This window comes from Rhinatrema bivittatum, chromosome 3, assembly GCF_901001135.1.
Source record: "Rhinatrema bivittatum chromosome 3, aRhiBiv1.1, whole genome shotgun sequence".
NCBI lineage: Eukaryota > Metazoa > Chordata > Amphibia > Gymnophiona > Rhinatrematidae > Rhinatrema > Rhinatrema bivittatum.
The window spans coordinates 480,188,244-480,215,070 of record NC_042617.1 but is presented as its reverse complement, the minus strand read 5'-3'; the positions used below and the strand labels follow the sequence as shown (position 1 = coordinate 480,215,070).

The window sequence follows — 26,827 nt, the reverse complement described above, 5'->3', positions numbered from 1 at the left end:
AATTATCCCCCCCACAGCCGGAGACCGCCCGGGTTGCAGCCGGGAAGCGCCGAAGACAAGGTAAGGCGTATATCTTTACTTGGTCTCTGAGGAAGTGTGGATTAACTGGGCCTGCCTACGAGGCAGCACGCCAAGGAGGTCGCCATTTTTTGCCTGCCTGCTCGCCTTCGCCGATTGGCTTAGCGCCCGCGATAGGCGCACGTTGTTAGCACATTTATAAGACGCCCGTGGATAGGCGCACGCTTCTACGACGTCCGTGGATAGGCGCACATTTATAAGACGCCGGTGGATAGGCGCACTTTTATAAGACGCCCGTTCTAGGCGCATGCTATTAAGCGCTCTTGTTAGGCGCACTTTATTGGGCGACACTGAATTTCAGGCGAATGGAGCATAAGAGAGCCCATGCGGCCGCAGAGCCGGCACCTCCAGAATCTAGCATGAAAGCTCTAAGCCTCTGCTCAGCATGCAATCTCAGAGCCACACAGAGCGAAGAAGCAGACTCACTTTGTGCCCAATGTGAAGAGGCCATGGGAGTTCCAGGACAGGATCAGCCCCAGCCCAGAGGTTCCTCAGGGAGCATACTGGACTTAGTGGGCTGCGGCGAGCCACCAGGGAACCCGAGAGACCTGGTGCCCCTACGGCCAGATCCGGCTTCGCTTTCCTGGGTGGAATTATTCAAGGGGATTCACGCCTTTGTCCAGATGCAGTCTGCTCCTCGAACAGGTCTTTCCGTCCCGGTGGATCCGGTACCTGGCCCCTCGAGACCTAGGCGCGGCCACTCGCATCCCGACAGCCCCGATTATGGGGATTCGGATTGCTCCCAGGACAGTGAGGAGCCCCCTGAGGAGGGTGAACTTCCCTCGGAGATAGAGCCATATCGGACGATGAGGCGCTTCTTTCGGAAAGAGGATCTTTCAAGCCTGGTCTCACAATGCCTATCGGAACTGGCCGAAAAATCCAACTGCAGGGGGTGGAGTCAAGATGGTGCCTTAGACAGACGCGTTGTTCAGACCTATGCCGGCGTTTTTCTTATTTTGAAATATTTCAAGAATATCATGCCACCAAAAGCGTAAGGGGAAAACCAGGAATTACCCCTCGATACCTGCACTTCCCTCTGGACAGCGGACAATCTCACAATGCGTCGGGAAACCGGCATTATCGGAGCTAGGAGGTCCAGCTGTCGGGTCACAGGAAGGGGAATGTGACCCGACCTTGGAAGCAGTTTCCCTAAGCCCTCTGGATGATAGACTGCCTCCGGCTGCGCGTGGAACCTCAACACCGCGATTGGGGCTGAACCCCGAAGTGGGTGAGCGGCTTAACCGACCTGAGGGGGCGGTGGGGATGGAAGAACCGGCGCAATCCTCCATGGATAACGGAGAGAGCTACCACGGAGATTCAGTTCTGGAGAGAGGAGGAGACCAGACTAATGGAGAAGGTGAGCGGTCTGGGACATGCCCTCTTCCCCCCGAAGTAGTTTTGGCAATGCAGAGACCGGATGTGTAATGACTTTAGATTCATTATGGAATCTATCACTTGCTTTAGTAAAAGCTTTTGAGACTACCTCAGGGAACTGGCCATTCCGGGCCAGGTCACCCCAGGGGACCCTAAAATGAACCCCCTGTTAGAGGGCCTGCGCCAACCAGCTCACCATTTTCCCCTCCTACAGGCAGCACAGCAGCTAATCGATCTGGAATGGAAGGCACCGGAGGCCTCATTCAAAGGGGGTCGGGCCTTGGCAGGCATGTACCCTCTGGATCCGGCATCCAAGGAGCTACTAGCGTGCCCCAAGGTAGACGCCATAGTTAACGCAATAGTGAAGCACATCACCATTCCGGTTGAGGGGGGAGTGGCCCTCAAGGATTCGCATGACCGACGCATGGACACCATTCTGAAACAAGCCTTTGAGGTAGCAGCCATGTCCCTACGAATCGCGACCTGCTGCACCGTGGTGACGCGTTCCTGTTTGTCACAGGCGAGAAACAACGCTCAGGGAGCAGACATGGAATCAGCTCTCGCATTTCTCACTGACGCAGCCTCCGACCTCGTCGGTACGGCAGCCAAGGGGGTGTCCTCCTCAGTGGCAGCCAGGAGACAGCTGTGGCTACATAATTGGGCGGCCGACTCGTCCTCCAAGACACGACTCACAAGAATGCCCTTTAAGGGTTCCTTACTGTTCGGCAGCGATCTCGAGAACTGGGCTACTAAATGGGGTGCCTCTCCATTACCCCGTCTACCAGAAGACAGGGCGAGGAGAAGCCAGCGTTCTTTTCCTAGATCATCTAGAGGTAGAAATTCGCAGCGCTTCCACCCTTACAGGACTCTCTATCGAGTACCTCGTTCTCAGACCAGGAACCAGTCCTTTCGGACTAAGCACAACAAGAAGAGAACTGGCTCGGGTTCTGGCCCCGGCCGCACTCCACAATGACAGTCAGCTGACCCATCCGGGGGTAGCAGCCATAGGGGGCAGGCTAACCCTCTTCTACCGCAGGTGGGTCGAGATTACTTTGGACCAGTGGGTCCTCGCCATCATCCGAGAAGGATATTACCTGGATTGCTTTCGGCTTCCGCCGAACAAGTTTGTGGAATCTCCTTGTTCACCGCTCAAGGCAGTGGCACTAGAAGTGACCTTACAGAGGCTCCTGGCACTGAAAGCCATACTCCCAGTACCTGCCGGAGAGAGAAATTCTGGGCATTATTCCATTTATTTCATAGTACCCAAGAAGGAGGGCACTTTCAGGCCCGTCCTGGACCTCAAGTCAGTCAACCGACACCTACGGGTCCCCAGCTTTTGCATGGAAACTCTACGGTCTGTCAAGAATTCAGTACAGCCAGGAGAGTTTCTTACCTCCCTAGATCTGTCAGAAGCCTATTTACATATCCCAAAGTCCTGAATCAGCACTTCCAGTTCCGAGCTTTACCCTTTGGGTTAGCCACCGCGCCGCGGATCTTTACCAAGGTAATAGTAGTAGTGGCAGCGGCACTCAGGAAGGAAGGCATTCTCGTCCATCCCTACCTGGACGATTGGCTGATCAGGGCAAAGTCACAGGAGGAGAGCAACCGGGCAACCAACAGAGTTATAGCCCTTCTGGAAAGCCACGGATGGGTAGTCAACATAAACAAGAGCTCCCTACAGCCGTCCCAGTCGCTGGAATACTTAGGGGTCCAATTCGACACCCGAGAGGACAAGGTCAGTCTGACCTCCAAGAGAAAATCAAAACTCCAGAGTCACCTACAGGCCCTGCTGAACGTCAGCCGGCCCACAGCTCGGGCTTACCTACAGATCCTCGGACTCATGGCATCCACTCTGGAGGTGGTGCCATGGGCGCGGGCTCATATGAGACTAATGCAACGCGCCCTTCTATCTCGATGGAGCCCACGATCACAGAACTACACCGTACGCCTACCTCTACCGGCCAGAGTGCGGTATCAGCTACGATGGTGGTTACAGCCTGGCCATTTGAGCCGGGGGTCAAGAATGTCCTCCCCAACCTGGATTCTGCTCACCACAGATGCCAGCTTGAACGGATGGGAGCGTACTGCGAGGAACTCACCACCCAAGGGCAGTGGACCAGAGAAGAGTCGAGGTGGAACATCAACCGACTAGAGGCACGGGCAGTCAGGCTAGCGTGCCTGCGATTTGCCCACAGACTTCGCGACAGAGCGGTCAGAGTGATGTCTGACAACGCCACCACGGTGGCATACATCAATCGTCAGGGCGGAACCAGAAGCCAACAAGTGTCCCTGGAAATAACTCCCCTGATGATCTGGGCAGAAGCAAATCTCGAGGACATCTCCGCCATCCACATTGCCGGGTAGGACAATACGACGGCAGACTTCCTCAGCAGAGAAAGCCTAAATCTGGGGGAGTGGCAGCTGTCACCCACAGCTTTTCAGATAATTGTGGATCGCTGGGGGACGCCAGCCATGGACCTCTTAGTGGACAGGTCCAATGCTCAAGTTCCCAGATATTTCAGCCGCAGGCGGGATCCTCGGGCTCAGGGGATCGATGCCCTGGTACAGCCGTGGCCTCAAGGGATCCTGTTATACGCCTTTCCTCCATGGCCCCTGCTGGGCGCCATTGTCACAGGATTCAGCGACACAGAGGCCTAGTTCTTCTAGTGGCCCCGGACTGGCCAAGAAGACCCTGGTACGCAGACATGAGAAGACTACTGGCAGGGAACCCTCTACCTCTGCCTCCCTACAGGGACCTTCTGCGGCAAGGTCCCATCCTCCACGAGGATCCAGCTCAATTCTCTCTTACGGTCTGGCCATTGAGAGGGCTAGACTGAAGAAAAGGGATACTCGGAGCTGGTTATAAATACACTCCGACGAGCACGCAAGTTCTCCACATCCCTAACATATATCAGGATCTGGAGAGTTTTTGAAGCCTGGTTCGACTCACGGCACCAATCCGCATGCCGCTAAGATTCCTATCATTTTGGACTTCCTATAAGATGGACTTCAGAAGGGTCTGTCCCTCAGCTCCATCAAGGTTCAGGTAGCAGCGCTGTCTTGCTACGGTCCCAGGAGTGACGGCAACACCATTGCCAACCATCCAGACGTCTCACGTTTCCTGAAAGGAGTCAAGCACATTCGGCCGCCACTGAAGTGGCCGGTGCCCTTGTGGAATCTCAACCTAGTATTGGAATTTTTGGCGGGATCAGCCTTCAGGCCCCTTCGAGGCCTGTCCCTCCGTTTGTTAACCTTGAAGATGGTGTTCTTGCTGGCTGTGTGTTCAGCATGCCGCATCTCTGAGCTACAAGCACTATCCTGTTGTGATCCATTTCTCAGAATCACTCCAGAGGCTATCCATCTTCGCCCAGTTCCATCCTTTTTACCCAAAGTGGTCTCACACTTTCACCTCAACCAAACCATATCCTTGCCTACCACGGAAGGTTTGAAGAAGTCGGAGGAAGGTCGAATGCTACGACATCTCGACATCGGCACACTGCTGTCCAGATACCTGGAAATGTCAGAAGCAGTACGAAAGACGGACCACCTGTTCGTCCTGCACAGCGGGAAGAAGCAAGGGGAAGCGGCCTCACGGCCAACCATCACCCACTGGATCAAAGACGTTATCAAGGCAGCCTACGTAGAGGCGGGAAAACCACCGCCTCTACAGGTCAAGGCTCATTCTACCAGAGCACAATCGGCCTCTTGGGCAGAAGCTAAGCTGCTGTCGCCTGCAGAGATATGTAAAGCGGCGACGTGGTCCTCCCTCCATACCTTCTCCAGATTCTACCGTCGGGACGTCCAGGCCAGGGAGGACACAGCATTTGCGAGGACAATCCTAAATGGTCCTCGGGCAGCCTCCCCCCAGTCCGGGAGTAGCTTTTGTACATCCCACTTGTTTTGAGTCCATCTGCTACACGCTAGGAAATGTAGAGATTAGTTACCTGATAACCTCGTTTTCCTTAGTGTATGCAGATGGACTCAGCATCCCGCCCGGCTGCCGGCATACATGGGGATTCACCGATTCACGGTAAGCCATGTTTTCTTATAATAGGCCATCCACCCTGCTGGGTGTCGACGCCTTCCGGTTGAGAACACTGGCAGTCTCCAGCTACTATCAATCGGTCAGGGTAATCCTGCTAATTAATCAATCGGTCAGCTACAGCTTTTGCAAGGAAGATTACTGATTTGCGGCACTTCCTGTGGGGGTATATGTACCCGTGCTGACGTCAGATCCATCTCTAACTACTAGCACGAGCACACTATACCCACTTGTTTTGAGTCCATCTGCATACACTAAGGAAAAGGAGATTATCAGGTAAGTAATCTCAACATTAGCCACCCTCCAGTCTTCAGGTACAATGGATGATTTTAATGATAGGTTACAAATTTTTACTAATAGGTCTGAAATTTCATTTTTTAGTTCCTTCAGAACCCTGGGGTGTAGTACCATTCAGTCCAGGTAATTTACTACTCTTCAGTTTGTCAATCAGGCCTACCATATCTTCTAGGTTCACCTGATTTGGTTCAGTCCAAATCATTACCCATGAAAACCTTCTCCGATACGGGTACCTCCTCAACATCCTCTTCAGTAAACATCGAAGCAAAAAAATCCTTAAATCTTTCCATGATGGCCTTATCTTCTCTAAGTGCCCCTTTAACCCCTCGATTATCTAACAGTCCAACTGACTCCCTCACAGGCTTTCTGCTTCGGATATATTTAAAAAAGTTTTTACCATGAGTTTTTGCCTCTACGGCCAACTTCTTTTCAAATTCTCTCTTAGCCTGTCTTATCAATGTCTTACATTTAACTTGCCAATGCTTATGCATTATCCTATTTTCTTCTGTTGGATCCTTCTTCCAATTTTTGAATGCATGATCTTTTGGCTAAAATAGCTTCTTTCACCTCCCCTTTTATCCATGCCAGTAATCGGTTTGCCTTCTTTCCACCTTTCTTAATGTATGGAATACATCTGGACTGTACTTCTAGGATGTTTTTTTTTTTTTTTTTTAGCAATGGCCATGCCTCTTGCACACTTTTTACCTTTGTAGTTGCCCCTTTCAGTTTTTTTCTATTTATTTTTCTCATTTTATCAAAGTTTCCCTTTTGAAAGTTTAGCACGAGAGCCGTGGATTTGCTTCCTATCCCCCTTCCAGCCATTAATTCAAGTTTGATCATATTATGATGATGAGTTTATGAATTTTTCGATTCTGTTTCGCGTACCTGATTCGCCTCTGTTGGAGCTAGAGATATGGCTTGGCTTCTGGCAAGTATCATCCAGCTAGAGATATGGTTTGGCTTCTGGCAAGTAGCATCCAGCTAGAGATATGGCTTGGCTTCTGGCAAATAGCATCCGGAAGGACATCTATGAAACACTGTCAGACCTCCCCTTCATAGGGTCAATCTTTTCAGGGAGAAGCTGGATGTCTGGAATGCCCTTCTGGAGGAAGTGGTGAAGACCAGAACTGTGAAGGACGTCAAAGGGGCGTGGGATAAACACTGTGGATCCATAAAGTCTAGAGGACATGAATGAAGAGTGGGTGGCTCGTGGGAATGATGGCTACTACCTGGAGATAATACCCTTATTCAATAAACATACACATGGTTAATTCGACTCCAACATTGCTCTAAGACTCCAACATTGCTCTAAGCTTCAACGGCAAGAGGAAATGTGGAAAAAAGGATTTGCATTCACAAAAAAGCGGGGAGTAGCTTTCTTGTTAAGGCGGTTACTACCCCAAACCAAATAAACCTGATATTTCGCTTTCAATGCATATCCAGCATAGCTCTCTGCTTCAACGGCAGGGGAGAAAGTCTGATACTTCACGCATATCCAGCATAACTCTCTGCTTCAACAGCAGGGGGAATGAAGAAAAGTGGATCTATATACAGACAACAACCATCAAGGACTGAATTACATAGTCTGAGTAAACAAATAAGCATGGGTGTAGCTTGCTTATTGCGGCGGTTACTACCCCTAACTAATTAAGCTAGATATTTCACTTAGATGCAGTTCCAACACTGCTCTCTACATTAATGGTGGGGGTGGAAGGGAAATAGAACCAAAAGGTTACTAAGAGCCAAGAGTAACAGATAAGTATGAGAAAAAAAAAAGTGCGAAACTTGCTGGGCAGACTGGATGGGCCATTTGGTCGTCTTCTGCCGTCATTTCTATGTTTCTATATGTTTCTCTGTTAAGCTCCATCAGATAGTCACTCGGATTAAGTACCAGAATATGGCAGCTCAGTTTCCCTCAACAGCTCCTGAACAGCTCATCACAGTGCACCGTCACATCTGTCCATACAAATGACCATACTTCCACAGGTGGCCTTAATGGTCTTTTCAACAATACAGTCTACCACCCCTTACAGCCAGGCCTAGGCAAAGAGAATGCCATCAACAGAAACCGGCACAGCAGGCTCAACCCAAACTGCGGCTTATTTTATGATCTCTCCAAGCAATTCGTTTTCGACTGTCCCACTAGGGGAAGAAACTCACATTCTTGAAGGTGTGGCATCAGATCACCAAGGGACCCCTGTCCTTCAAATTTTGTAATCTGGGTACCAGTTGCATTTCTCTTAGTCTCCATCTCTTCCACATTTTTCTGCGTTACATCAGGGTCCATCTCACTTACCACAGCTTCAACTGGAAGTCCAATTGCTTCTCCAACAATGTGCCAATCCCAGCATCCCAACATGCTCTGTATTTCTATTCTGATACTTCCTTATCTCTAAGAAAATGAGAAGACCAAGCTCCATTCTCAATGTGAGATGCATCAACAAACATATACTTTGAGAGAAATTCAAAATGAGCTCCCTCAGCAAGATCCTGCCTTATATACAGAAAGATGAATGGATGTATGTTTTGAATGTAAAGGATGCATACATTCACATACATATCCACCCTTTGCACTGGTGCTACCTCTGCATCTAGGTGGATACTTCTTACTATCAGTACAGAGTACTCCCATTTCGCCTTTTGTAAGCCCCAAGGGTCTTTATGAAATGCCTCATGGTAATGGCAGCTTATCTTCATTGGCAGGGTATATGTCTTTCCATACCTGAACAATTGGCTTATCACAGTGAATTCAAGGGATGAAGTGCTCCATTCTGTAAGCTAGACCATAGATTTCCTACACCGCTTAGGTATCCTGATCGAATTTGTGAAACTGAGCATGAAGCCCACTCAGAGATTCAGATTCATCGGGGCTTGAATAGACTCAGTAGAGGAAAGAGCGTTTCTACTTCCAACTGAGCTAATACCATGTCATCGCTCATCTGCAACCTTTTCTCTGTTTGTTCATCAGGTGGCTTCTCTGTCACATGACAGCAGTCAACTGTGTGGTTCTGTTAATCCGTCTTCACATCCACTACCTCCACTGGGGCTTGCGGACCCAGTGGGATCAACTCACTCAACTGCTGTCTTCCCCAGTGGCATTCACAGCAACCATGAAATGGAAGTTACATTGGTTAGTACATTTGTGAGTTCTCAAGGAAGGAGTCCCTCTTCGTTTGCTCCCTTAACAAGTGGTTCTTGCGATGAATGCCTCCACCAAAGGATGGGAGGCGCACAGCAGAACCCTTCAGACATATGGCATCTGCACTTTTCAAGAGAGCTGTTATCAAATCAATTTTCTAGAGTTAACAGCAATCAGGTATTCTCTATCAATATTTCAAATCTTCAAGGAAAGAGCATCTTGATTCAAACAAACAACTAGGTTGTGATATTTTACATCCACAAGCAAGAAGAAAAAGGATCATGGCCTCTCTGCCAGGAAGTCCTAAAGATCTGGAATTTGGAAAGAAATCGAGCTGTTCTATAGACCATCTATCTGCCAGGCATCTCCAGCATGCTGGCTGATCAACTCAGTAGACTGTCAGCCACAGGAGTGGTATCTACAGCAATCTGTAGCTGACTAACTCTTCAATTTATGGGGTTTACCATCGGTGGACCTCTTTGCATCACAGAAAATAGAAAACTAAATCAATTTTGCTCAGTTCTGCCCAGCAATCACAGATTTGTTCAAGATGCTTTCCTCTTCGATTGGGGACAAAGCCTCATGTATGCTTTTTCACCATTACCGTTTATTTTCTAAACAATGCAGAAGGTTCTTCAGGACTGCATTCTTCTGTTCCTCATAGCCCTGGTGTGTCCCATCAGATCTGGTATGCATATCTTGTACAACTTTCCAGCAGACCTCCCATTCACTTAGGAACAGACCCTGTGGTGTTAACTCAGGAAGACTGGACAATATAATCTCAACCTCTCAGCTTTGAACTTCACAGCTTGGATGTTGAGCGCTCAATCCACTTAGAAACAGATTGATTCTGGTAACTGTTGTATGATGTGAATTTTTGAAGCACAGGTAAAAACATGTTGAATAAGAAACTGCTGAAAGAAATTTGGGGTAACGTTATACTTAGTTACAGAGATTGTGGACATACTAGTCTCATCTAGAAAACCTTCAATTAGATGAAACTATGCCTTCAAATGGAATAGATATTCTAAATGCTGTCAACCAAATGCTTTGCACACATTTTATTGTGAGCCTGAGCACCTATTGAAATACTTGCTCTACCGTTTTTGACGCTGGCATCATCACCTCTTTGGTAGTGCTGTAGTGGCTTATCATATTCAAGTGGATAGCAAACTGATCTCTATTCATCTCTGATATTTCGTTTCTTAAAAGGTCTATGGCATTGTCAAGCCTGTGGCACAAGAGCCATCTATTCTGTAGAACCTGAATGTGGTCCTTTCCCAACTAATGAAGCCTGCTTTTGAGCCATTGGAGTCAGCTTCTCTAAAGTACTTGACATGGAAAGTGGTGTTCCGCGCTTGTTGTGACTTCAGCTAGGAGAGCCAGTGAACTCCAAATTCTCGTCCACTGTCCTCCATCGGCGCAGTTCTTCTGCAATAGGGAGGTTCTCTGTATTCACCTGAAGTTTCTTCTGAAGGTCATCTGCTTTCCATATCAGTCAATCTATCTTATTGCCTACCTTCTTTCCTAGGCCCCATGTGCATGAAGGCAAAAAAGCCCTATATACTCTGGACTGCAAAAGGGCCTTCATATGTTACAAGAAACAAACTTGGCTGCATCATAAAACCTCCCAGCTATTCATGTCGTATGACCACAAAAGACTAGGGTGTAGTGGTTGCCAAGCATATTTTATCTGTCTGGCTGGGTGAGTGCAAGTAAAGTTGCAAGTGCATGTAAAGGCTCATCAGGTAAGAGCCATGGCTTCTGCTTTTACTCATCTTCGAGAAGTGTATATTGAAGATATCTGCAAAGTTGCAGCTTGCACCTTTATGTCTTGATAACCTCTGAGACTGACAGTAAATTTGGGCAAGAAGTTCTGCAAAATTTGGTTTTGCTGTAGTTCATGCTTCACGGTGAGGGCTGGGTTGTTTACTAAGTAAACACTCAGATTGGGACTCTCCATATGTAATGGGTAAATCAGCCAACTTATTGACAGAAAAAGCAAGTTTTTTTGCTGTAAACAGTGTTTTCCATAGATAGCAGATGAATTAGCTATTACATGTGGTGGCGTCATGTGGCAACTTTGAACACATCTCTTCAAGCTAGCAGAGCTTTAAGCTCTACTGAGCATGTGTGGGAGTTCCCACGTGGCTAAAGTGTCTCCTCGTCTATACCAAAGCTAAACTAGCTATATAATCAACTTGCCAGGGAGGCAGGTGGATATTCCAATGGTTAATTCATCCTATCTACGTAAAACACTGTTTACGGTAAGCAAACTTGCTTTAGAATACAGTACAGATCCTTAATGGATGTTGTGGTGTCACATATCTGAATTTTTGCTCTACTTCTTGTGCTGCTACTTGCCTTCTAAAAGGTTGGTCAGGTATCGCTTTCCATTTCCGTCTGATTTTCCTCTTCTGCATTCCAAAAAGGTATCTCAATACATGATGATTTTACTGTGTACTGGGATGTTGTCACTTGTTTTCAAACATCATTTCTGGGGATTAGGGAAGGAGTGTGTCTAAATCAGGCCTTCCCAGACTGAGGGTTAGAACCTCATATGGGTTCAAAACCTTCAGTTAGGGGTCAGAAATGCTTTAATTGGCAGCACTCTTCAGGTGCCAGCACCAGCATTAGTAGTGGAAATCAGCATGAGGCCTGTGAACCAGCATGCACCCACAGGCCCTGCAGTGGTACTGTCCTTGCATGAATTTCTGTGGTAACAGGAATCCCTGTTGAGGGGGGAGGTATTGCGGCCATTGCAGCACCTATGAGATTGCGTTAGCTCACAGGCCCCATGCTGACTTTTGTTACTAATTCTGCTGCCTCTTGCAGATCACCGTCAGGCTTGGGACCTGACATGAGGGGAAGGAAGGGCTGAGTGTGTTTGGGCCGGTGGAGATTGCCATTATTCCTCTCTCCTCATCCATGACAGAACTTACCCTAGAGAAAAATGCTGCCTCTTTCATCATCCTACCTTATCCCAGGACAAGCAGGATGCTAGTCTTCACATATGGATGCTAGTCCTCACATATGGGTGATGTCACTGACGGAGCCCTATTGCGGGAAAACTTTCTGTCAAAGTTTCTAGAAACTTTTGACTGGCACTGTGAGGCCACTGAACATGTCCAGCATGCCATGATATTCTGTGCCACAGCGGTCTCACTCTAGTCTTCGTTTTTCCGCGCTGCTGTTAGCATCGCGGAGATAGGAGCCCTGTGAGTTTTACTCACCTTTTTGACTGAAAAAGTCATTATTTTCAAGAAATTACTCCCATAAGGGATCTCACTCTCACTTTTTTCACCAGCCGGTGATACTTCGATCGTTTTTACAGTAAGTAAAAACAAAATTTTCCTCTCAGGAAAATTTCCCCATTTTTTCATCGAAGCGGCAAAAACGAAAGGAAACACCGCCACCGTCAGGGCCTACATCGACGGAGCCTATACAACTTTTGCAAGAGGTATCGGCTACTCCTCCATTGGCGCCGACCATTCCAACGGTGCCGCAGGACTTGTCTCTGCTAATCAAACAAGCGGTAATACAAGCTCTAAAGGAACAGATTCCGGCGACCATGCCGATGCCGGTGATGTCATCACCGATGCCGGTAACATTACCGATGACGATGGCATTATCGATGCCAGGGGCAACCCCGATGCCTGTGCAAACTTAGATTCCACTGACTACTTCAATGCCAATATCGATACAAGCGTCGGTACCTTCAGTCTTACCAGACGCCAGGCCGATGCCGATGACTCTATCGATCCCGGCACCGATGCACGGCAAACAAGACAACGATGTTGACCTCGAAGGGTTCATTGAAGACTTTATTCACATCTTTGATGACAAAGCCTTCACCAATGGTGCCACTCCTTCCTGGGGCTCCATCAATGCATCAAATAATCATGAAAAGGTATCAAGATTTACTGGATTCTCTTCCCTCTAATCCAAGGGAAGACAACCCTGAAGATCCATTACCAGGACCTTCTGGTATTCCTCCTCCACCTAGGACTTCAGCACCTTCACAACAAATCTAAGAATATGACACTTGGAGTGACACTAACTCAGAAACTTCATCTGAGGATTTTATGTCTGAGCCATCACCACCAGATCCCCGAAAGAAATCTCCACCAGAAGATTTTACTTTCACTACCTTTGTCCAAGAAATGGCGGACTCCATTCCTTTCAACCTGGTAACAGAACAGGACAGGATACCAGACAACAAACCTTGGAGGTACTTCAGTTTGTAGACCCTCCAAAACAGGTTGTAGCCATTCCAGTGCATGATGTTCTCTTAGAATTACAACATCGACTCTGGGAACATCCCTGCTCTGTTCCAGCAGTAAACAAAAGAATGGACAGTACATATCTTGTTCAATCTACTCCTGGATATCAAAAGTCTCAGCTTCCCCACCACTCAGTGGTGGTGAAATCAGCACAAAAATGATCAAAAAGAATAAGAACACATTCATCGAATCCCCCAGGTAAAGACCACCATTTTTTTGGATTCCCTGGATCGTAAGGTGTATCGAGGGGCCATGTTGAACTCTAGAATTTTTTCCTATCAGCTCTACATGACCCAATACTAGAGAAATTTGTGGAAACAAATCCAAGAATTTGTCCCATCTCTCCCCAACTCAATATCAGGAAGCAGCCCAGGCCATCATCCATAAGGGCCTGGAGGCCGGAAAACATGAGGTTCGTGCGGCCTATGACGGATTTGAAATAGCTTCAAGGGTAGCTGCATCAGGAATCAGCGCCAGGAGATGGGCATGGCTAAAGGCCTCAGACCTTAGGCCAGAGGTTCAGGAGAAACTGGTAGATCTCCCTTACCTGGGAGACAACCTTTTCGGATCCAAGGTCCAAGATGCTGTGTCTCAGCTAAAAGAGCACATTGAGACACTGAGGCAGCTTTCTTCCCTCCCACAAGATCCCCCTACGCACACTGGGCATAGGCCTCAACGGAAAGACACTAGAAGACCTTTTTACTGACAGCGGAAGTATTACCCTCCTGCATCTCGACCCAGGCCTTCTAGACCTCAACAAAGGCCGCAACCAAGACAGCAGAGGGCAGCGAGGCCCCAACCTGCCCCACAGACAGGACCTGCTGCTGGTTTTTGAAACCACCTCCAGAGAACTCAGCCTTTTCTCCAATCCTAGCCAGAACTTCCAGTGGGAGGCTGGATATCCAAGTTTTACAAAATTTGGATACCAATCACATCAGACCAATGGGTTCTGTCAATCATATCTCGAGGATACCAACTCAATTTCCTCTCAATTCCCACAGATTTTCCTCCACGTCACTTTAATCTCAACGAAAATCACATGCTTCAATTACAAGTAGAATTATCCACCCTTCTGAAAGCCAGGGCGAAAGAGCTGGTGCCCCGGTCTCAGAAGGGCAGAGGATTCTATTCCCGTTATTTCCTCATTCCAAAGAAAACCGGAGGCCTTCATCCCATCCTAGACCTCAGAAATCTCAACAAATTTCTGAAGAAAGAAAAGTTCAGGATGGTTTCTCTAGGCACCATGCTTCCACTTCTTCAAACAGGAGATTGGCTTTGTTCTCTGGATCTTCAAGACGCTTACGCTCACATTCCAATATTCCCTCCTCATCACAAGTACCTGCACTTCATGGTAGGTCAGCAGCATTTCCAATACAGAGTTCTGCCATTAGGACTTGCCTCTGCTCCCAGAGTATTCACAAAATGTCTGGCAGTAATAGCAGCACACTTGCACAAAGTATCCATGTGTTTCCATATCTAGACGACTGGCTCATCAGAAGTCCTTCTCTCAATCAAACAATTACTGTTCTCCATTCGATGGGATTTCTCATCAATTATCAAAAATCCCATCTTACTCCATCTCATCTCCTTCAATTCATAGGAGCAGAATTGAACACAATCCTCTCAAGGGCTTTTCTACCCGAGGATCGGGCAGAGACACTTACCCTTTTGGCAAACTTGATTTATTCAAAGAAACAAGCAACAGCTCATCAGTTTCTAACCTTACTAGGCCACATGGCCTCCACAGTTCATGTCACTCCTATGGCAAGGTTAGCCATGAGAGTAACCCAATGGACTTTAAGATCACAATGGATCCAAGCCATCAATCACTACATTCTCCAATTCAAATAACCCACCAGCTCCGTTCTTCTTTACTTTGGTGAGTGAACAAGGACAACTTGCACAAAGGCCTATCCTTCCAACAACCAGTCCCACAGATAACGTTAACTACAGATGCATCCACCTTGGGATGGGGAGCACATATAGACACTCTCCAAACCCAAGGTACTTGGACAAAGCTCGAAGCAATGTTTCAAATCAATTTCCTAGAGCTACGAGCTATACGTTATGCGCTGCATGCGTTCAAGGACTGCCTCTCACACAAGACTGTTCTCATCCAAACGGACAACACAGTAGCCATGTGGTACATCAACAAACAGGGAGGTACGGGCTCGTATCTCCTTTGTCAAGAAGCTGCACAGATTTGGGGCTGGGCCCTAACACACTCAATGTTTCTCCGGGCCACTTATCTGGCAGGCATTCACAATGTACTAGCGGATCGACTCAGTCGCCAGTTCCAACCACATGAATGGTCCCTGGATCCTGCAATAGCGACCAGGATATTTCAAACTTTGGAGACAACCAACGATAGACCTCTTTGCATCACATCTGAATCACAAAGTGGACAAATTCTATTCTCTACACAAACAGAAGAACCAGTCAGCCAAGGACGCCTTTGCTCGCCCTTGGAACTCAGGCCTACTATACGCGTATCCTCCAATACCGCTCATAACCAAAACTCTAGTGAAGCTACAACAAGACAGGGGATCCATGATACTCATTGCCCCATATTGGCCTCGACAAGTATGGTTCCCCACACTACTCGACTTGTCAGTCAGGGATCCAATTCGCCTGGGAATGGCTCCCACTCTCATAACTCAGGATCAGGGTCGGCTGCGACATCCCAACCTTCAGTCCCTATCTCTGACAGCATGGATGTTGAAAGCTTGATTTTACAACCCTCAATCTTTCAACCAATGTATCTCAAGTGCTTATAGCTTCACGTAAACCTTCCACACGAAAGAATTATTCTTCCAAATGGAAAAGATTTACTTTGTGGTGCAGGCAAAATAGTATTGATCCTTTCACTTGCCCCACTACTTCTCTTCTAGACTACTTATACCATCTTTCAGAATCTGGACTCCAGACTTAATCGGTAAGAGTGCACTTAAGTGCAATCTCAGCTTACCATAACAAGATGGGAGATGCACCAATATCCATACAACCTCTTGTCAGCAGGTTTATGAGAGGTTTAACTCAACTTAAACCACCAATTCGGCCGCCAGTCACATAATGGGACCTGAATCTGGTTTTAACAAGAGTCATGCGTTCTCCTTTCGAACCCATAGATTCCTGTGATCTTAAGTTTCTCATATGGAAGACTATCTTCCTCACAGCCCTTACATCAGCTAGAAGAGTGTGAGTTACAAGCACTTGTCACTTACTCACCCTATACAAAGTTCCTACATGACAGAGTGGTTCTACGTACACATCCAAAATTCCTCCCTAAAGTAGTTACGGAATTCCACTTGAACCAATCCATAGTTTTTCCCACATTTTTTCCAAGGCCTCATTATCACCAAGGAGAACGGGCCTTACATACCTTGGACTGTAAGCGTGCGCTAGCTTTTTACTTAAACCGCACTGCAGTCCACAGGAAATCCAATCAACCTTTTGTATCTTATGATCCAAACAAACCGGGTAAAGCAGTGGGTAAACATTAGGGATGTGAATCGTTTTAGGACGATTAAAATTATCGTCCGATAATTTTAATATCGTCTTAAACCGTTATGGAACACAATACAATAGAGATAAATCGTTAGAATCGTGAGCCGGCACACTAAAACCCCCTAAAACCCACCCCCGACCCTTTAAATTAAATCCCCCACCCTCCCGAACCCCCCCCCAAATGACTTAAATAACCTGCGGGTCCAGCGGCGGTCCGGAACGGCAGCGGTCCGGAACGGGCTCCTGCTACTGAATCTTGTTGTCTTCGGCCGGCGCCATTTTCCAAAATGGCGCCGAAAAATGGCGGCGGCCATAGACGAACACGATTGGACGGCAGGAGGTCCTTCCGGACCCCCGCTGGACTTTTGGCAAGTCTTGTGGGGGTCAGGAGGCCCCCCCCAAGCTGGCCAAAAGTTCCTGGAGGTCCAGCGGGGGTCAGGGAGCGATTTCCCGCCGCGAATCGTTTTCGTACGGAAAATGGCGCCGGCAGGAGATCGACTGCAGGAGGTCGTTCAGCGAGGGTTCCGGCGCCTCGCTGAACGACCTCCTGCAGTCGATCTCCTGCCGGCGCCATTTTCCGTACGAAAACGATTCGCGGCGGGAAATCGCTCCCTGACCCCCGCTGGACCTCCAGGAACTTTTGGCCAGCTTGGGGGGGGGCCTCCTGACCCCCACAAGACTTGCCAAAAGTCCAGCGGGGGTCCGGAAGGACCTCCTGCCATCCAATCCTGTTCATCTATGGCCGCCGCCATTTTTCGGCGCCATTTTGGAAAATGGCGCCGGCCGAAGACAACAAGATTCAGTAGCAGGAGCCCGTTCCGGACCGCTGCCGTTCCGGACCGCCGCTGGACCCGCAGGTTATTTAAGTCATTTGGGGGGGGGGTTCGGGAGGGTGGGGGATTTAATTTAAAGGGTCGGGGGTGGGTTTTAGGGGGTTTTAATGTGCCGGTTTTGCGATTTTACGTTTTTTCGATTTTTTACGATTTTTCACGATATTTTACCCCCCCAAACGGCAACAATACGATTCCCTCCCCCTCCCAGCCGAAATCGATCGTTAAGACGATCGAGGACACGATTCACATCTCTAGTAAACATACTCTGTCCAACTGGTTAGCAGATTGCATACAGTTTTGCTATGAAAAAGTAGGCCTTCCTCTCCAAGGGCGAGTAAAGGCACATTCAGTAAGGGCAACGTCAACCTCAGTAGCACACTATCGTTCAGTGCAAATACTTGACTTATGTAAAGCAGCAACATGGAGTTCTTTTCACACCTTTGCAGCTCACTACTGTTTGGACAAAGAAGGACGACAAGATTTTAGCCTACGGACAAATCTGTCTTAAAGAACTTGTTTCCAGTTTAACTCCAACTCCTTCTACATCCATCCTGCTGTCATCTTCGGCTGACTCATTTTCAGCAACGATACTTCACTGTTGCTTCATTATGAAATAACTCAGCCTCTAGCTTGCTAATCACCCATATGTGAGGACTAGCATCCTGCTTGTCCTGGGATAAAGCAAAATTGCTTACCTTGTAATAGGTGTTATCCCAGGACAGCAGGATGTAGTCCTCACGAAATCCACCCGCCACCCCGTGGAGTTGGGTCAGATACGTTTTCTTATTTTATTTTTTGCTAAAGCTTATTGCTGCATACGAGACTAGAGTGAGACCCCTGTGGCAGAGAATATCATGGCATGCTGGGCATGCTCAATGGCCTCACAGTGCCAGTCAAAAGTTTCTAGAAACTTTGACAGAAAGTTTTCCCGCAATAGGGCTCTGTCAGTGACGTCACCCATATGTGAGGACTACATCCTGCTGTCCTGGGATAACACCTATAACAAGGTAAGCAATTTTGCTTTCTCTTCACACCAGTTATCCACCTACTGTTGACCCTGGCCAAGAGGATGTCTGGAGGAAAGGCTGTTTGAAGAGCAGGATGGATTTGAAGGTTGGATCAGGTAGAGGGGGATTGGCTATAGAGGGCGAGAGAGGGGGAAATGACAGAAGATTGACTAGGGGATGTAAGAGAGGAGCTGTGGGTGAGACAGGATCAACTGGGGGAAATGTGAAGGAAGGGAGGCAATGAGACTGGGAGAGGGAGGGGATGATAGGATTAGTTGGGTGTTATGAGAAGGGCTTCGAGGTGAGAGAGGATCAACTGGGAGGAATGCAAAAAGGGCTGGAGATGATAAGAGAGAGGGGATGGACGATGTAAGAAGGCATCAGCTGGATGGGCAGAGGGAGATAGGGGTTTCCACTGGAGGGGGGAGGAGGTCCACTGGAGGAGCAAATGTTGAGAAAAAGGGATAGACTGGAGAGAATGGAGGTTGAGAATCCTGATCAGTTGGCATGCAGAGATGGTGAGAGTGGAGTGTTTGTTGAAAGGGGACGACACTCCTCCTAATTTTATTTTGGTCTTCTTCTGCAGTCATAAGAATTTTCAAGTGCTAAAATGGTGTTACACACTCTAAACATTTGGGAAGCCCTAGTTTAGATACATACAGTACATGTTAAACACCTGTCATTACATAACATTTCATTATGATATAGTTGTAGAATGCTGGCATTTCTAGGTTAAAACTTTTACTGTACTGATCCCAGGAATAAGGGAAATGCTAATGTTCAAACTGTTATGTGGAATTTATTTATTGGTTCAATAAAGAGTATCACGGCCTCAATATAATATCCTTGACCTCTGCTACAAATGCGGTTATCTGATTGTCTGATGTGCACCAATTCTTTACTTTGAATGTATTGACTGTTGCCATTAGTTGTATTTCATAATTAAATATTTGTCTTATAGGCTAAATCCTCAGTCTGGTGCTTCATTGCCAAATGGGCATGCTAGTTTATGTAAGTATTTTGACTGATGTTGCTCAATTTGCTTATATGCTATTATATATTTTATTGTATTATTTCAATTTGAAAATACAAAAACTGAATATTTGTAATAAAGTAAAACTGCATATATCAAGGCCAATATTTAAAGGCATTTAGATGACTCACAAGTTATCCAGATAAGTCACTATCCAGTTTAAATCTAGCCAAATGAATAGTGTTTTTTTGAGTGCAGTTGTTAACCAAGTTATACGGTTAAGTCCTACGGGTCTGATTCCCCACCCGTTACCCCAAACTAACACATGCTCATGTTGTACTAGCCTCTCCCCACCCCCCAAAAAGGTACCAGTCTTACATGCTCAAAATACATCATCCCCTCTTCTTCCCCCCCCCCCCCCCAAATGTTGAGGAATTAGCAAGATAAGTATACCTAGGCAAGATCACATATGCATGATCACATAGCATGAACACATATCACCTGTCCTCAAGGAATTACACTAGCTCCCTATTGCTTCCCGTATCCAATACAAGACCCTCTCCATCATCCACAAAGCACTACATAATCCCGACATAAACTGGTTCAATGACTCCATTTTATTCCACACCACCTCAAGACCGACCAGAAATCAATACCTGGCCACTCTACGTACCCCTGCTCCCAAACTCACTAACCTTGCAACCACAAAAGCTCGTGCACTTTCCATAGCCGGTCCCACTCTATGGAACACTATGCCAGCTGATCTACGCCGAGAACTCTGTCCAAAGAAACTTAAGCAGAAATTAAAGACCTGGCTGTTTAAACAGGCATACACCTAATCCCCCCCCCGCCCCTCCATCTATCCTGTCCACAAATTCCCCTGCCATGCCTGGCCCTAGTGTATCCACATTTCCTGCCTACTCTGCATTTAGTATGCAATGTCCGCATATCGTCTTACCTTTTGTATAGTCTGAATAACCTGATAACCTCTTACACTGTATATAATTACCTAGCTATCCAGTTACTATTTTGTTCCATTTGTCTGTAAAATTCGAACTACTCTGTACATAGTTATCTAACCACCCAGCTTCTAATTTATCATATTTATACAGTTTTCTGTAAAGCGTGTTAAGCTAAGTTCATGTTGAATGTAAAGTGATGTGATACTCCCAAAGAATGCCGGTATATAAAAGCGTTAAATAAATAAATAAATCACTACTACTGCGCCCCCCCCATTAACCTGTCTCATACCCTTCCACTTCACCCGATATTCGCCATGCCTCTGACTGGAATCAGGAACAAGGAATAAGCTCCCAGTACATCCTGAATTGTTTTGACAGCCATGCCGCTCGCATAAGCAATGTCAGGTGATGGGGTCTGCTTCCTAGCTCTCAATTGCAGTTAGAGGTATGGGGAGTTGAGATGGATTGACTGGGAAATGGAGAAGATAAGATTGCCAAGATATACTATTTTTGCCAATTCCTAAATTTTTTTAGGGGGGGCAAGAGGATAATGGGATTTCGAGCATATAGGCCTGCTACCGTTTGCTTTTTTTTGGGGGGGGGGGGGGGGGGGAGAGGGAGGGAAGCTTGCCTGACAGGGATGATATGTTTCACTGGGGTGGGGGGAGGATAGAGTTGGTGCACTGCAGCCTTTTTTCTTTTTTTTTCTTTCTTTCTGTAAGCACAGCATTTTCACTTAACCGGCTGCTCAACTATTGGGGATCTGTCACATACTTGTGACCAGGACTGGCCATTGTTGGACACAGGATGCTGGACCTAATGGACCTTGATCTGACCCAGCATGGCACTTATTTTCTTAAAGAAGAAAGTTATTCTGTTATAGGTGCCCGTATAATTTTGGAACCTAACTAGCGATATTCAAATTGAGCTGGTTAAATTTCAAAGTTATACGGCTACATTTAGCCGGATAACTTTATTTGGTGATATTCAGCTGGACATTTATCTTGTTGAATATCCCTGATAATTTATCCGGCTAACTTTAGCTAGGTAGAATTATCCATTTTATGACTTTTTTTGAATATTGGCTCACTGTGTTTTTTGTATTTCTGAAGTACATGGGTATCTAGCAATACTGGTTCTTTCTCGATTAAAAACTTTAAATAGGTTTAGTTCTCTGATGACAAGCAGGATGTGTCAGCTGTGCAAGTGGGTGATGGCACTCAATAGCTATCATAGATGGTATCGGAGAGTTCTGGAAAAGTCTTTCCAGGCCTTTCTAGGAATTCCGGTGTAGCAGTCTTCATGTGGGGCCTCCTTAGTTCTTTCTTTTCCATTATCTGCAGTGACTTCTGTCCATACTTGGAGATATTTTCTTAATTAGCTTTCCTCCAGGCTCTTCTGAGTTCCTTATTTTCCTTACAGTAGCTTGGCCTCAAGCTTTTTCCCACATTGGTGTGCAGCCTTTTCGTTACAGCCTTGACTGGCCTTATTTACCATGAACCTTTCGACCTTTAAGTCTGCAGCAACGGTTTTGTTCAAGATATTGGTGAAGAGTAATAGCACTACCCCTGTTGTAACTTCACGATGTCAATTGCCAACTATCATGAAATTTGTATGTGGAGTAGAGTAGCAGCCTGGTGGTTAGAGCAGTGGGCTATGAACCAGGGAAACCAAGGTTAAAATCCCAGTGTCACTCCTTGTGACCTTGGGCAAGACACTGTACTCTCCGTTGCCTCGGGTACAAAATTAGATTGTAAGCCCTCTGGGGATAGGGAAATATCTACAGTACTTGAATGAAATCCACTTTGAAGTGCCCCCCCCTAAAAAAAAAAAAGTGTAATATAAATCTAAATAAATAAATGTGATATCTGGGCCTAGAGTATATTATCTCTGATTGTGGCATTGGCCCTACATGACATCTGTGAGCAATCAAGCTTCAGAAATTGAAGCCTCAGAGCATCTTTGCCACCAGAAAAATGTCTCTTGTAACCATATTAGCACAGAAGGCATCAACATCGAAAGAATATAGAGCTGCATTGAGCCTTGGCTAAATGCATTGTCATCGAGAGAGTCTCACTCAGCTTTAGATTTATCATAGGTCCAGAAGGTAAGGAAAACTCCTATTCATACCTCTTGGCACAGAAGAGAGGTTCTTCTGTTGGGCTCGGATGAAAGAACGTACAGCACTGAGTATCAAGTGAATGTGCCAGAATGTCGGCACTGTTCTTTTTCTGTGCAAAGATCCAAGAGCAGAGAAATTGCTTTCCATCTTTTAAAAAAACTGCCTTAGGAGGTTAGGTCAGCCTCCCAGACTGAGACCTGCATGTGCCTAACTTCAGTAGTCAATACAGTTGCTATTAGTACATCCCTGCTGGTTACCTAGGAGGACAAGACCTCCCCTGCTTAATGCCATTTTGGTGCTGTTTTCAATGGTTTTTGAGAAAGGAGCTGGACAAAATTCTTAAGGCCCTCAGTCAACATCTGAGTTATAGGTGCCTTTACTGGGCACTGTATTGATACTGAGCTAACCAGTAGTGGTCTGCTTGATACTATGCCCTAGTATCAAGCAGACCAGCACAAACACTCAGTTTCAGTGCCATCTGCAAAGAATTGAAGCACAACAACTTTGGTGATCAAAGTTTTTCTAGCTGCCTAGCCTTAATTGGACTCAGTGCCTAAGAAGGTTCACTTGGAAGTCCACTGAGCCTGTAGCTTTAGGGTTGTTACATATAAGAATGCCAAAAAGTGCACATAATCTATATCCAAAGACGCTTTCTTTTAGAGTTCACCAGTCATACTAGGCTTCATTGTGGGAGCAAGGTTGCTATATAACTCCGCCTTATTTTTAATCATCGGTCAATGTCCATTACAATATATGTATTTTTTAAAGATTTTTTCATTTGCAATTAATATGACTTATCTTAAGAATCACCGTTGATATTATTGAGCTCTGAAGCCTTGAATTCTTAACACGCCTGACATGGGTCCAAGTTTTGAACGCTGCCGTTCTTTATTAAGGGCTAAAGATCAGCATCTGTGAGATGAAGAAAATATTATCTCAGAGGTTGATAATGACAATTCTAAAGAAATAAAAAAATAAATAATCACATGAATTTTGGTGGACAAAACTTCTATGTTAAAGGAGACAGCCGGTAACTTACTGTACTTGTAGTCTTTTGGATCTTAAATCTCAAACATGGCGTTTCCGCGTTCTGTTTCCTGTGACAGCACCGGAAACGTCAGCCTTATAAATATGCATTGATGACGTAAATGATAGCAATCAGGTTATTGTATACCATTCGACAGCTATGTTTAAGCCATTAGGTTGGACTGAATTTAATCTATAGATCCATTGTTGTTATTTATAGTTGAGAATAGCCTTGGCGTTGCCACTCCTCAGATTTATATGAACTAATTCAATGATACACCATTTGATGTCTTGAAAGCTATGATGATATTGCATGCAATGAGATACAATCAGGGCTTGAAGTTTGGAAGTAGCAAGGCAACTGCAATGTTCCGTGAGTCTAGTCTTGATGGAACGCTTGGTTCTCCCTACATAAAGGAGGGGACATGGACACTGTAACATGTAAATAACGTTAGTGGAAGCACAATCTGTGTAATCGTAGGCAGTATAGATTTTCCCTTTAAGATCGGTCCATGTAGTGCAGGTAATGGCTTGGCTGCAAAATGAGCATTTGTTGCAAGTCCAATGACCAATATTGGTGCGATCCAAAACAGTAAGTGATTCAGGTAAATAAGAGTGAATTAATAGATCTTTCAAATTTTTGCCTCGATTGTAAGCAATTATGGGTCGGTTATGAAAACTTGAGTGCATTTTTAAGGTTGGCCAATGATAAAAACTTAATTCAGAAATTTGTGGTGAAAGAATGGAATACGGCAAAACACATGTTAATGGAATTTCTTCTGAATGTTTGTTGTCAAGAAGTAGCCAATCTTGTTCTGCATTGTAAGCCCGTTTATATGCAAGCTGTACATATTTAATAGGATAGCCGCGTTGTAAAAATTTATGAATCATAAATTGTGACTGTGTAATGAAATCAGCCTCATGTGAACATAAGCGGAGAAGCCGAAGAAACTGGCTAAAGGGTAAATTTTTGCGTAAATGAAATGGATGAAAACTTGAAAAATGTAGATAAGTGTTTCTAGCACAAGATTTAACAAAAATGTTAGAAATCAAATATTGATCTTTTTTGATAAGAATGTCCAAGAATTCAATTTCCTGAAAATCATAAGGTATGGTGAATTGTAGGTGACTTTCCAATGAATTTAACCATTGTAAAAAAGATATTAATGAAGATTCATCAGAGTTCCAAAGGAAAAAAACATCATCAATATATTAATGAAGATATTAATGATATTAGTTATTCGGAACAGCACATTGCTGAGGCTTTAAAGGGTACTTTACTCTTCAATGATTCCTCTGAAGTTGGAACAAATAAATCTTGGTCAAAATTGGCCAATGAATAGCAAAGATTAGTGAGGGCTGAATTACATTCAGCAACCTTATTACAGTATATAAAGACGGAGATGATCCCAAGAGGCTTACGCATTAACCTTGAACCCTCCATATACCCTGAAAATGAGTTTGTACAACGTTGGATGGCAATATTAAATAAATGTTCCCTGGATATCATGCTCCTTCTAGTAGAAACAACTAATAAACTTGCTGACACCATTAGACTCACTTGCGATGAAGCTTTATCTACTTTAAAACAACAAGAATCCATTGACACTTGAATTGAGATTAAATTTCTCTATAGCTTGTTGGTGTTCTTGTAAAAAAGAATTACGGTGCACTAAGGTTTCTAAATTCAAATGAGATGAAAAAGACTATTCTTCTGGGAACATTTATCCTTGGCAGAGAAAAACCACGGCCAACAAACCCAGAAAAGTAGCTTTTGCGGGATCTTCCGATGAATCGTCCTCCAGTTCTGAAGAACAACAATCATCTTCAGCTAATTATCCACTCCATCATTCATCTGATTACAGACGCGGTAACTACAGAACCACTTCTCATTCACAAGGACGATGTTTTTTTCGAAATCCTCGACAATCTTCTTGGCCAGACACGGATCAGCGTCCGTGGACACGTTCCCAGAATCAGAATCCTAATCAATCATAATCAATTTATCACGGTTTAATTTAACAGCTACGCAGAATTCAGTTTTACAAAAGGTCTTTCATTTGTTCCATATCATCATTACGATCCATTCAAAACCAGATGCCAGCTATATCAATTTTTCAGGAAACTACAAATAACATTATATTTTGCACAACAGGAAACTGCTTGTGATCTTTCAGTTGTAGCACCTAAATTCCAGTTGCTCCCTCCGGGTACCATTGATCCAGCCATTAAAACATTTATTAATTTGATTCTTGGAGATTTAAGTCTGTTAGAACAACATTAAATTTCTTCACGTTATAATCTATCCAGAGAAGAAAATATGGCGTTAAAAATCGTTGAGAGATGAAAAATCTGCCGTCATCAAACAGGCAGATAAAGGTTGCGCCATAGTGCTTATGGATAAAGGAGACTATATTCATAAAGTAATGATACACTTAAGTGACTCATCTAGTTATTTACAATTACAGCAAGATCCTACCTCTATGTTGAAAGATACAATATCAATCGTTCTTGAAGAAGCCATGATTCAAAGCTTCTTAACCCAAAGAGAACGTAGATTTTTATCAAATGATTCACCAACAATACCCACCACATATATGGTACCTAAGGTCCATAAGAACATTTGGGACCTTCCCGGAAGACCAATAGTAACCACTGTATATTCTTGAACCACTCTCCATTTTCGTTTATTATGTTTTGCAACCTTTCATACCACAAGCAGCATCTTTTTAAAAAAACACCAAACACATGCTCAACAATTTGCAATTTATACACAATGCACAAAATTCCATACTAGTTACTTTGGACATTCAAGCTCTCTACAAGAATATTCCACAAACAGCAGCTTTAACAATTGTGTTAGACACTCTGGAACAAAGACCAAGAACTCATCGTATACCTTTTGGATTTTATTTTAAGGTTGGCACAACTGGCTCTCACGGAAAATTATTTTATTTTTCAAAATAATTTTTACAAGCAGATTCAAGGTACCGCTATGGGGGCCACCATGGCCCCCAGCATAGCAAATTTATACGTTGCAGCTTTTGAAAAAATGTTTTTGTATGGTGCGCCTGAATTCAAGAATGTCTCCCATTGGTAAGAACATAAGAACATGCCATACTGGGTCAGACCAAGGGTCCATCAAGCCCAGAATCCTGTTTCCAACAGTGGCCAATCCAGGCCA

General features: G+C 45.3%; 1 protein-coding gene across 1 annotated transcript in view; it reads left to right on the top strand.

Moving 5' to 3' along the window:
• The window catches only part of ATAD2B (ATPase family AAA domain containing 2B), a 610,472-nt gene that overhangs the window by 93,132 nt on the left and 490,513 nt on the right, over positions 1–26,827 (top strand). Inside the window, exon 3 of the mRNA XM_029596002.1 lies at positions 19,522–19,571. Coding sequence (XP_029451862.1) covers positions 19,522–19,571 — 50 coding nt within the window. The remainder of the gene's footprint in view (positions 1–19,521; positions 19,572–26,827) is intronic.